Source organism: Oncorhynchus kisutch, linkage group LG18 (genome assembly GCF_002021735.2).
Source record: "Oncorhynchus kisutch isolate 150728-3 linkage group LG18, Okis_V2, whole genome shotgun sequence".
Lineage (NCBI taxonomy): Eukaryota > Metazoa > Chordata > Actinopteri > Salmoniformes > Salmonidae > Oncorhynchus > Oncorhynchus kisutch.
In genome coordinates, this window is record NC_034191.2 from 29083473 (window position 1) to 29095470 (window position 11998).

Genomic DNA, 11998 nt, shown 5'->3' on the forward strand with positions numbered 1-11998 from the left:
CCACAGACAATATGATATATTGTGTTAATCTTGAGGTATATTTTAATGAACGGCTATGTTACATATGCTTATGTGTTTAAGCTAATTATAGTATATGCATTGCAGCGTCTTCTAATTCGAAAAAATGTAAACGTCTCAAACAACATTAACCATGTGTGTAATTTCAAAGATGACCTGATTGAGAGAAATAAAACATTCCTTCCACCTCCCAAGCAAAGTTTCAAAAAAATGTATTCTGTAATAAGTGGCATTTGCAGTGATTTACAGTTGTGATTAGCTCCAGGAAATGTACAGTAACTGTATCAATGACGTGAACTTTGACTGTTGTGTGCCAGTAGATGCATCTAAACAGACCTGTGAAAACCTGCAGTGAGGAGATATAGAGACAGATTTGAAAGATTACAGTAACAAAGTATGAGCTGATACTGAACTCTGCTGATTCTGAAATTCACTCAACAGTAATTGTGACAAACTCTTGGGCATATATTACTCACTGGGTCGTCTTCCCAATTCCCATCAAACTACATTAGTTCCTGAGAATTATGTCATAGGCCGTCGTGGCTTTTTCCCCGTCGTAACATTCCCAAAAGGCTGTCATGTGAATCCACTCAGAAGTGGAGTAGGCTTCACAGCAAGAAATATAACAGCAAGTTGGAATAGCCTATACTTTTAAAGCCTATTGAGAATATCTATAGTTTGCACTTTCCTCATTAACCATAAATCACACCTATCCTACAATACATTCTGCATGAAAGGGACGAGAGCATGCATCTGTGTTTTAATGAGTCCCAAAGTTTCAAGTTGTATTGTCCCATGCACAAGTACAGTGAAATGCCTTTCTTGCGAGCTCTTTTCCCAACAATGCAGTCATCAATATCAATATATATTACTATAAATAAAGGAAAGTATAACAACAACACTTGAGAAATAGACATTAAGAAGAACATGAGAAAGCTAGTAAGCTATATACAGGATCAGTTCCAGAGCGGTGCCAGTACCATATTTAGAATGTTCAAGTATACTGTAGTAGTAAGGGTAGATATGTACAGTGCATTTGGAAAGTATTCAGACCCCTAGACCTTTTTCACATTTTGTTAGGTTACAGCCGTATTCTAAAATGGATTAAATTGTTTTTTTTTCCACCAATATACACACAATACCCCATAATGACAAAGCAAAAACAGGTTGTTAGACAGTTTGCAGATAAAAAAATGAAATAAACTGAAATCACATTTACATACAGTACCAGTCAAAAGTTTGGACACAGCTACTCACTCAAGGGTTTTTTATTTATTTTTTACTATTTTCTACATTGTAGAATAATAGTGAAGACATCAAAACTATGAAAAAACACATATGGATTGATGTAGTAACAAAAAAAATCTTAAACAAATCAAAATATTTTTTATATTTGAGATTCTTCATATAGCCACCCTTTGCCTTGATGACAGCTTTGCACACTCTTGGCATTTTCTCAACAAGCTTCACCTGGAATGCTTTTCCAACAGTCTTGAAGGATTTCCCACATATGCTGAGCATTTGTCTGCTTTTCCTTCACTCTCATCCCAAACCATCTCAATTGGGTTAAGGTTGGGTGATTGTGGCAGCACTCCATCACTCTCCTTCTTGGTCAAATAGCCCTTATACAGCCTGGAGATGTGTTGGTTCATACAAATGATATTCCCACTAAGCGCAAACCAGAAGGGATGGCGTATCCCTGCAGAATACTGTGGTAGTCATGCTGGTTAAGTGTACTCTGGAATTCTAAATACATCACAGACAGTGTCACCAGCAAAGCACTCCCACACCATAACACCTCCTCCTCCATGCTTCACGGTGGGAACCACACATGCGGAGATCATCCGTTCACAACGACACAGAGGTTGGAACCAAAAATATCACATTTGGACTCATCAGACCAAAGGACAGATTTCCACCGGTCTAATGTCCTTTGTTCGTGTTTCTTGGTCCCAGCAAGTCTCTTCTTCTTATTGGTGTCCTTTAGTAGTGGTTTCTTTGCAGCAATTCGACCATGAAGGCCTGAAATTACACAGTCTCCTCTGAACAGTTGATGTTGAGATGTGTCTGTTACTTGAACTCTGTGAAGCATTTCTTTGGGCTGCAACCTGCTCAATGTTGAGTCTCATAGCAAAGGATCTGAATACTTATGTAAATAAGGTACTTCTGTTTTTCAAAAAAAAAAATGTCTTTGACATTATGGGGTAGTGTGTGTAGATTGCTGAGGAATTTCTTTTAAAGTCAAGGGGTCTGAATACTTTCCGAAGGTACTGTATAGGGTTAAGGTGACTAGGCATCAGGATATATGATAAACAGAGTAGCAGCAGCATATATGATGATTGTATTTGAGTATGTGTGTGTGTAGAGTCAGTATAAATGTGTGCGAGTTATATATGTATGAGCAAATTAAGTGTGTATGTGTGAGTGAGTGAGTGAGTGTGTAGAGTTCTGTAAGTGTGCATAGAGTCAGTGCAAAAATACTAATAAAATAAAAGAGTCAGTACAGATAGTCCGTGTAGCCATTTTGTTATCTATTTGTTAGGTACAATTTTAGCTACAATTTTCCAGGCCTACCTTTCACACTGCCTGATATAGGGGTCCTGGATGGCAGGGAGCTCGGCCAAAGTTATGTACTGTGCTGTTCGCACCACCCTATATGGCGCCATGTGATCGAGGGTGGTGCAGTTACCATAACAAGCCATACCAAGCAGTGATGCAGCCAGTAAAGATGATCTCAATTGTGGAGCTGCAGACCTTTTTGGGGATTTGAGGGCCCACGCAAAATATTTTCAACCTCCTGAGGGGGAATAGGCTCTTTTTCCCCTTCTTCACGACTGTGTGTGTGTGGACCATTTGAAGTCCTTAGTGATTTGGACACAGAGGAACTTGAATCTCTCGACCAGCTCCACTACAGCCCCATCGATTTAGATGGGGGCATGCTCGCCCGTTTCCTGTAGTCCAAATCAAATCAAAGTTTATTTGTCACTTGTGCCAAATACAACAGGTATAATACAACCGTACAGTGAAATGCTTACTTTCAGGCTCTAACCCAATAGTGCAAAAGAGGTATTAGGTGAACAATAGTTAAGTAAAGAAATAAAAACAACAGTAAAAAGACAGTGAAGAACAGTAGCTAGGCTATATACAGTAGCGAGGCAATAAAAGTAGCGAGGCTACATACAGACACCGGTTAGTCAGGCTGATTGAGGTAGTATGTACATGTAGATGTGGTTAAAGTGACTATGTATATATGATGAACAGAGAGTAGCAGTAGCGTAAAAGAGGGGTTGGCGGGTGGTGGGTGACGGGACACCATCAGCTCCTTGGTCTTACTAATGTTCAGGTAGAGATTGTTGTCCTGGCACCATACTGCCAGGTCACTGACCTCCCCCCTGTAGGCTGTATCATCATCGCCGGTGATCAGGCCTACCACTGACCTGTCGTCAGCAAACTTGATGATGATGTTGGAGTCGTGCGTACAGGAGGGGACTAAGCACACACCACTGTGGGGCCCCAGTGTTCAGGGTCAGCTGGCAGAGGTGATGTTGCTTACTCTCATCACGTCAGCCCGTCAGGAAGTCCAGGATCCAGTTGCAGAGGGAGATGTTCAGTCCCAGGGTCTCAAGCTTGGTGATGAGCTTGGAGGAGACTATGGTGTTGAACACTGAGCTGTAGTCAATGAACATTATTCTTAAATAGGTACTCCTCTTATCTAGGTGGATGAGGCCAGTGTAGAGTGCAATTTAGATTGTGTTGTCTATGGATCTGTTGGGCGGTATGCAAATTGGAGTGGGTCTAGACCAGGAATGGGCAACTCCAGTACTCCGGGGCCAGAGTGATGTCACACTTTTTCAACATCCTTAGCAAACACAGCTGATTAAATTAGTTGCATTCTAAACTGAAGATCGTGATTAGTTTATTATTGGAGTCAGATGTATCAGCTGGAGAAAAAGTGTGACACCAATCAGCCCCCCGAGGACTGGAGATGCCCATCCCTTGTCTAGGGTGTCTGGGATGATGGAGTTTATGTGTGCCATAAGCAGCCTTTCAAAGCACTTTATGATTACAGATGTGAGTGCTACAGGGAAGTAGACATTGTGGAAGGTAGCCTTAGAGTTTTGGGAACAGGAATGATGGTGGTCAGCTTGAGACATGGGGATTACAGACTGGGACAAGGAGAGGTTGAAAGTGACCATGAACATGCCTGCCAGCTGTTCTGCGCATGCTCTAAGAATGTGGCCTGGAATCCCGTCCGACCCTACGGCCTTGCAAGTGTTGACCTGATTAAATTTTTTACTCAAGTCAGCCTCGGAGTACTAGATCACCCAGTCCTCTGGGTCGATGGGCGGCCTCGTGATATTCTGTCAAGGTGTGCGTAAAATGCATTGTGTTTGTCTGGTAGAGAGGCATCTTTGGACAGATCACATCTGGGTTTTCCTTTGTTATCCGTAATGGACTGTAGCCCCTGCCACATGTGACCGGCGGCGGAGCCTGTGTAATCAGATTCCACCTTGTTGCTATATTTCCCTTTTGCTTGTTTGATGGCTCTGTGGAGGTCATAGAAGGACTTATTGTACTTGTTTGTGTCCTCAGCTGTAGCCTCTGGGTTGGCTGCGATAGCCCTGTGTGCGATAGCCCTGTCCTTTAGTTTAGTAGCGCCAACCTATGTGTTAATCCGGGGTTTTGATTGGGAAAGCAGCGAACCTTCACTGTGGGGACAATGTCAGTTATGCAATTCCTAATGAAGCCTGTGACAGCGGTAGTTAGCTTGTGGATGATATCGGTGGAGTCCCAGAACATATTCCAGTCTGCGCTAGCAAAGCAGTCCTGTAGCATTGCCTACAGGACTGCTGTTGGCAATTCGGAGTACCATTTCTCTACGGAGTGCGTCATGGGTACTTCCTGTTTGAGCTTCTGCTTGTAGACAGGAAGCAGGAGTATAGAGTCATGATCTGATTTGCCGAAGGGGCGATGAGGTAGAGCGTTGTATGCTTGCTTGTGGGGAGAGTAACAGCGCTCTAGGACTTTATCACCCCTAGTCTTAGTGACGTGGAATTAAAATCACAGGCAACCAGAAAAGCAGCCTCTGGGCACATGGTTTCCTGCCCGTTTATAGCCTTGTAGTTTTTATTATTTCAATTCATAGGATTCATGCAATACATTTTATTAATAGATTTTTTAACCCCACCCCCCCACCAGCAATCTGATAGCATGTAAAATAAATAATGAGAAAAACATAAATATTACATAGTTCATCTACTGAACAATACATCATATAGTCTCAGAAATAGTGAAAAATTATTGATACACATTCATGGATGTAAAGGTGTAAAGGCCCATTGGTTAAGAGTTCAGAAATGTCCACTACTGCTTTTTTCCATGTGTCCAGAGTGGACACCTTGGCCCTGTAGATCATGGCCGTGGAGAGCTCCATAAATACAATTCCCTTAAATGTGAGCAGCCATTGTCGCAATGTAACTGATGAGGTGGAATCCACCTTTGTACAATCATTTTCTTAGCAGCTGTGGTTCCTGTTACATATTTAGAAATCCAGGGGATAAAAACAAAAGTGTCAGTGTATACTGATAACTCTAGTTTTTAAGTACGCAATCTGGATCCCTGCACTGTCTCATTGAAGATCTTGATAACTTTTCTAACCTCTCTGGATTAAAACCTAATTATGACAAGTGAACCGCATTGGATCGTTACAAAAATAGTGTTTACACTACCTTGTAGTTTACCATTAAAATGGGTGGATGGTTAAGTAGATATACTTGGTATTCACATCTTAAAAAATATAAATGAACTTACCACAATTCATTTCAATAGAAAGTTAGCAAAAATAGATAAGATTCTGCAACCATGGAGAGGTAAATACTTGTCTATTTATAGAAAGTCTTTGGTCTTATCACAGTTTACTTACAGTAGGCACTCTCTACTCCAGATTTACCTGTTTTTTAAATCATATGAGCAAAAAATATTTCATTTGATTTGGAATGCTAAACCAGACAAAATTAAACGTGCCTATATATATAATGAATATGAGGGGCCTAAATTATTCAACATTAAAGCTTTAAACCTCTCACTAAAAGCTTCACTCATACATAAATGATTCTTAAACCCAAAATGGTTCTCCAGTAGATTATTATGAAAAGCTCATATTTAAAATGTATTTATATGTAGTAAAAAAGATGTAAAAAAACTAAGATATTTGTCCTCTGAAGAAGGGGGTGGTGGAGGGGTTAAAAAAAATGAAAAAGAAGCGTGGTTTGGTGTGTCATGTTTCGGAGAACCCACGACTCGACCTTCTCCTCTCCTGAGCCTGTTGGGGAGTTGCAGCGATGAGACAAGATCGTAATTGGATCGCAATTGGATATCACTAAATTGGTGAAAAATGGGGTAAAAATAAATAAATAGATATGACAGATAGGAATATGGATGGCTCACTGTTCGTTGATGGCATTTCCTGCCTAAGTTTGCCAACTTTGTCAATGAAGAAATCATTAAAATAATTGGCAACATCAAATGGTTTGTCTTTCTGCCCATAATTACCTTTAAAGCACAAAAAAAATGTTTTCCATCATTATTTATTCATAATACAGTTTCTTACTATTATTGTTGAGTGTAGTCACATCATTTATCAATAGTTTGATCTATGATGTGTGTAGATCAAACTATTGAAAAATTATTACCAGAATAAGACCAAAAGGGCATTTCAATTTAATTTAGCAAATTAGAAAATATCTCAAACACAAACAAGATGACTCTCCTTATAGTATTCCAGCCTATATGTTTAACCATTATCTCTGGCTTTTGAAAACCAGTATAATGTTCATTGTCACAATATATCATAGTTGAGCAAAGGAATACAATACTACAGCAGAAACACAACATACAAACTTGAGCCTATTTTACCACTAGGTGACGACAGAGACTTACTTTTTGTCGTAAAGAATTCTGGTAAATTTTAAATTATTTATTGAGACTTTAATACATCACAAAAGTAACCTCATATAATTTATTTTAGTTGAAGAGTAAGAAACGACATTACAAGTAAAATGCACGCTATTAGACAATGCTCTGTTTGTGCTACTGGGGGACGGACTTCCTTTTGCTCCTGACCAATATGGCCGCGCTCAGAAGAAGCATTGCATGTCTCAATTTCTTCAGGTAAATATCTTCATAATAACAACTGCATCATTGCACCCTAATGCATTGTATTCGTACGCAAACAGAACATGTTTCGTCTTAGATAAATATCGAATTGGTGTAATCACTATAGCTTGCTAATATCGGTGTTGTTGTTTACTCATTACCTTGCAGGAGCACAGCAGCGAGTGTCCTCAACAGTAGGAAACCCTTGCGCCATAGGCTCGTGCGTTTGAGAGATGTTACCAGAACGAGCTTGGTCTCTTTGAGTGTTGGCAGTGGACTGAGCGCTGTCCCTTTCATGCAGGTAAAGGACCATTGTCTCTCTCTCTTGCGCGCATGCGCGCGGGTCACTCATCACTTTATATTAGTGTCATTGAATAATGCTGAACAACTTGAATAAGGCTGACAAGTTGACTTTTTCCACCTTTTGTTACTTTACAGCCTTATTCTAAAATGTATTAAATAAATAAAAATCTTCACCCATCTACACTCAATAAGCCATAATGATGAAGCCAAAAGGGATTTTTTGACATTTTTGCAAATGTACAAAAACATTAAAAACATAAATACCTTATTCAGACCCTTTGCTACGAGACTCGAAATTGAACTCAGATGCATCCGGTTTCCATTGATCATCCTTGGGATGTTTCTACAACTTGATTGGAGTCCACATGTGGTACATTTGATTGATTAGACATGATTTGGAAAGGCACACGCCGGTCGATTAAAGGTCCCACAGTTGACAGTGCATGTCAGAGCAAAAACCAAGCCATGAGTTTGAAGGAATTGTTTGTAGAGCTCCAAGACAGGATTGTGTCGAGGCACAGATCTAGGGAAGGGTACCAAAACATTTCGGCGGCCTTGAAGGTCCCCAAGAACACAGTGGCCTCCTTCATTCTTAAGTGGAAGAACAGTACCATCAAGACTTCCTAGAGCTGGCAGCCCTGCCAAACTGAGCAATCGATGGATAAGGGCCTTGGTCAGGGAGGTGACCAAGAACCTGATGGTCACTCTGACAGAGCTCCAGAGTTTCTCTGTGGAGAAACTTCCAGAAGGACAACCATCTCCGCAGCACTTCACCAATCAGGCCTTTATGATAGAGTGGCCAGACGGAAGCCACTCCTTAGTAAAAGGCACATGACAGACCGCTTGGAGTTTGCCAAAAGGCACTTAAAGACTCTCAGACCAGGAGAAACACATTTTCTTGTCTGATGAAACCAAGATTGAACTCCTTGGCCTGAATGCCAAGCGTCACGTCTGGAGGAAACCTGGCACCATCCCTACAGTGAAGCATGGTGGTGGCAGCATCAAGGTGTGAGGATGTCGTTCATTGGCAGAGACTAGTTCAGGATTGAGGGAAAGATGAACGGAGCAAAGTACAGAGAGATCCTTGATGAAAACCTGCTCCAACGCGCCCAGGACCACAGACTGGGGTGAAGGTTCACCTTCCAACAGGACATCGACCCTAAACACACAGCCAAGACAACGCAGAAGTGGCTTCGGGACAAGTCTCTGAATGTCCTTGAATGGCCCAGCCAGAGCCCAGACTTGAACTCGATTGAACATCTCTTGAGAGACTGTCGTGGAGGATCGTTACAAAATATAACACTTACAAGAACTTGTGAATTCAATATAGGCTTTTAATGCAAACATATCAGAAGCCTAGATGGTCCGCGGAACACACCCTTTTCCAGAGCTCTGGCTCTGTTTTTATACACATACAACATATGAGTCCATCCCACATGCAAATGAAGTTACTTCCCTCAGTCCATCTGCCACTATTATATCCCAATCTGTGCATCCTGCTTGTTCACACCCAATAACGCCCATATCTGCTTTCAGTTAAGTTATAATGGTGACAGGACCTCTTCATGTCCCAAAAATAATACATGCCCATATTATCCCATCTTATCCTTAAGTTTAGCTTGGTGTGTTCTTTGGTATGTCTGTCCTTATTAGGACTAGTAGACTATGTGTCTCTTCTCTTCATGTCCTAAAAATATATGTCCTATGTCTATAGTCCATCAGTTGGTCATTTGGCTGACCCCCTCCTTTGTGTGTCCCTCTGACCTTGGTATGTCCAGCTGTCCTATGCTCTCATGGCCTTACTTTGGTTTCCTGTCCTATACAATAGACAATGCATTTTACCAGAATGGCAAATGCACTCTAAGTGTATCTTTCTCTTGTGGTACAGTATTATGTTTCTCCCTATATGTACATCTTGCTCCCACAAGACCTGAAAATATCTGTGCAGCGACACTCCCCATCCATCCTGACAGAGCTTGAGAGGATCTGCAGAGAAGAATGGGAGAAACTCCCCAAAAACAGGTGTGCCAAGCTTGTAGCGTCATAACCAAGAGGACTCGAGGCTGTAATCCCTGCCAAAGGTGCTTCAATAGAGTGCTCAGTAAGGGTCTGAATACTTATGCAAATGTCATATTTCCGTTATTTATTTTTAATTTCTGAAAGCCTGTTTTTGCTTTGTCATTATGGGCTATTGTGTGTGTGGATTGAAAAGGGGGGGAAAACAATTTAATCCATTTTAGAATGAGGCTGTAACGTAACAAAATGTGGGAAAAGTCAGGGGGTCTGAATACTTTCCGAATGCACTGTACATGAATGCCTTAATCGCAAAAATCCCCCCTTTCAGCTCATATATTAAACTGTTTCTGTTTCTCTCCCTATCCAGCAAGTGGAGAACCTCTCTCATGAATCTCTGATCCGAAGCGCATCCTCTATGGTTACAGACAGTGCAAACACTTACCTCTCCCAGACCACTCAGGCTCTTGTAGACTCCATCACACAATATTCCAAAGTAAGTACCTGAAGGGGTCATAGTGGATTTTTGTTATCGTGTATGCTAAGATGTACAGTGTGATAACTATATCCATAAATATCAAATGCTAATTTAACCAGTAAAGCAATGGCACCATGCTACCTAAATGACCCTTCGTGTTTTTGACCGTTTGTTTTGTTTACTCAGGCTCTCCATACCCTCATCTCCCTTCAAAGGAGATATCTGGCTTCACTGGAAAAACTCTCCACTGCTGAGGAGGATGCCATTTGGCAAGTGATCATTGCCCAGCGTGTTGAAGTAGGTGTGTGAAATGTGTACTCAAAATAAACCAAAAATACACTGTTGTATTAAGTCATCTTTCAGAAAAAATATATGTTCCTGTATTTTTGTATCCAGCCATCTGGAAAAGCTATGTCTTTAAGGTGTTTTGTTTATTTCCAAAGAACTTTTAACTTGATTTACAATCTAAAATAGTAAACGCTTTAGTCACTCCTGTTTGCCTTTCAATGTTTGTCATTGATGTTCTAAAAGTAAATATGGTTTGAGTTCTATAAACTTCTCAAGAATGTAATGAAATGTTCTGATGGGTTTCTCTCTGTCCTGTCAGGTTGGCGACAGACTAGATGAATGCAACCGCTTCGAGTCAAACTGGATTAATGCCGTCAACCTTTGTGAAATGGCAGCTGAGGCAGCGTACAACACAGGTGTGTTTATTACCAGTGACATTACTGAAAAGGCTGTGTTAAACATGTGTGTGACTGTCCATCGGTGTTTTGTTACTTGTCATGTTTTTGTTTGGACGCGAGGAAGAATAGCTCCTGTTCGGCAAAAGACAAAGGGGTTCGAATAAACCAATACCTGTTTACCACTAAATTGAGGAACTTAACGACAACCTGATGCTCCTTGCTCCCCATGACAGTTAGCATTCCTCCGTCATTACTGTTATTCTCACACAGACGTTAACCTGTCAGTGCAGTAATAAACTTACGAGCTCTAATAAAACGCCCCCATAATGTTTGTTTTTCTCCGTCTCACTACTTTGTAGTTTGCTGTTTGCGCCCCTCTTTTTCAAGACCTGTCAGTCTCACACTTTGGCCAACGTATGGATCAGTAGCTGTCAGTGAATACAGCTTTGTGATGGTAAAGAAGACTAAAACCTCCAGGTCACCATGTACTCTAATTCCCATGATGCAGCACAATAGAGAAATGATGGACACGGGCACCTGCTCAGTGTCACCTGTTATCATCATGGATTGAAGGTTTCATCTTTGGCCACTTTCTCTGTTATGGTGAAATTTGACTAAGACCACTGTTTTATGTTTGTTTCCCAGGAGCTGAGCATGCATCTGTCACAGCCAAGACCAATTTGCAGGTGGCCAAGATTCAGGTGGAGGAGGTCCGGCAGATATCTGTGGATGCTGAGAGGAAGCTGACTGAGACCCAGGCCGAGGAGATCCAGAGGATGGCGGAGTATGCCTTCATAGAGAGTGGCAGTGATGACGTGCATGAGGCTTACCTCAGAGAGGACTAAGACTAATCCTGAGAGTAAAACAAGTTTGAGTCATTTATTGTGGTTTAAATCCTCAACAAGTAGACAGTACACAGTCCATCATTTGAGAAGTTCAGGAGTTTTGTGTCATTGGGGTTGTTGTTTATATAAAAATATTATGATAAACAAAAAGCATGTAGAGAATTTAGTGGTGAATTGAATAACGCCAATCTTATTTAATAACACAAAGTTATTATATTTTAGCGGATGTAATGTCATGCTTCCTTGTTTATAAAGCTGAGTTGATTACAATTTCATGCACTTATTTGAACTGTAACACTAAATTATAATATTTATTTTCATACAGCTTTGAATAACAACTTCAAGTCTAAACTGAAAATAATAATTGACAATCAGGGTATCCTAAGTGAATTGTATGGACTATGGTCAACATAGCAGTACAGTGTGGTGGCATTTGCTTATTTGTATTTTATGATATGTAAATTAAGTAACTTTATAATAAAAAGTATATTTTCCATATA

General features: G+C 40.7%; 1 protein-coding gene across 1 annotated transcript; it reads left to right on the plus strand.

The window, feature by feature from the left end:
- The first annotated feature begins 6994 nt into the window (after window positions 1–6994).
- On the plus strand, window positions 6995–11998 carry LOC109909536 (diablo homolog, mitochondrial-like). Its single transcript, XM_020508552.2, has 6 exons — window positions 6995–7188; window positions 7342–7474; window positions 9860–9985; window positions 10154–10264; window positions 10575–10671; window positions 11299–11998. The coding sequence occupies exons 1-6, from the start codon at window positions 7094–7096 to the stop codon at window positions 11496–11498; spliced, it is 762 nt and encodes a 253-aa protein (XP_020364141.1). The 5' UTR covers window positions 6995–7093; the 3' UTR covers window positions 11499–11998.

Excerpts from the sequence above, each read along its gene's own strand:
- LOC109909536 (XM_020508552.2), top strand. The coding sequence starts at position 7,094 with ATGCTCTGTTTGTGCTACTGGGGGACGGACTTCCTTTTGCTCCTGACC. Across the intron at positions 7,189-7,341 it reads GCATGTCTCAATTTCTTCAG|GAGCACAGCAGCGAGTGTCC; the intron begins GTAAATATCTTC and ends ATTACCTTGCAG. Across the intron at positions 10,672-11,298 it reads TGAGGCAGCGTACAACACAG|GAGCTGAGCATGCATCTGTC; the intron begins GTGTGTTTATTA and ends TTTGTTTCCCAG.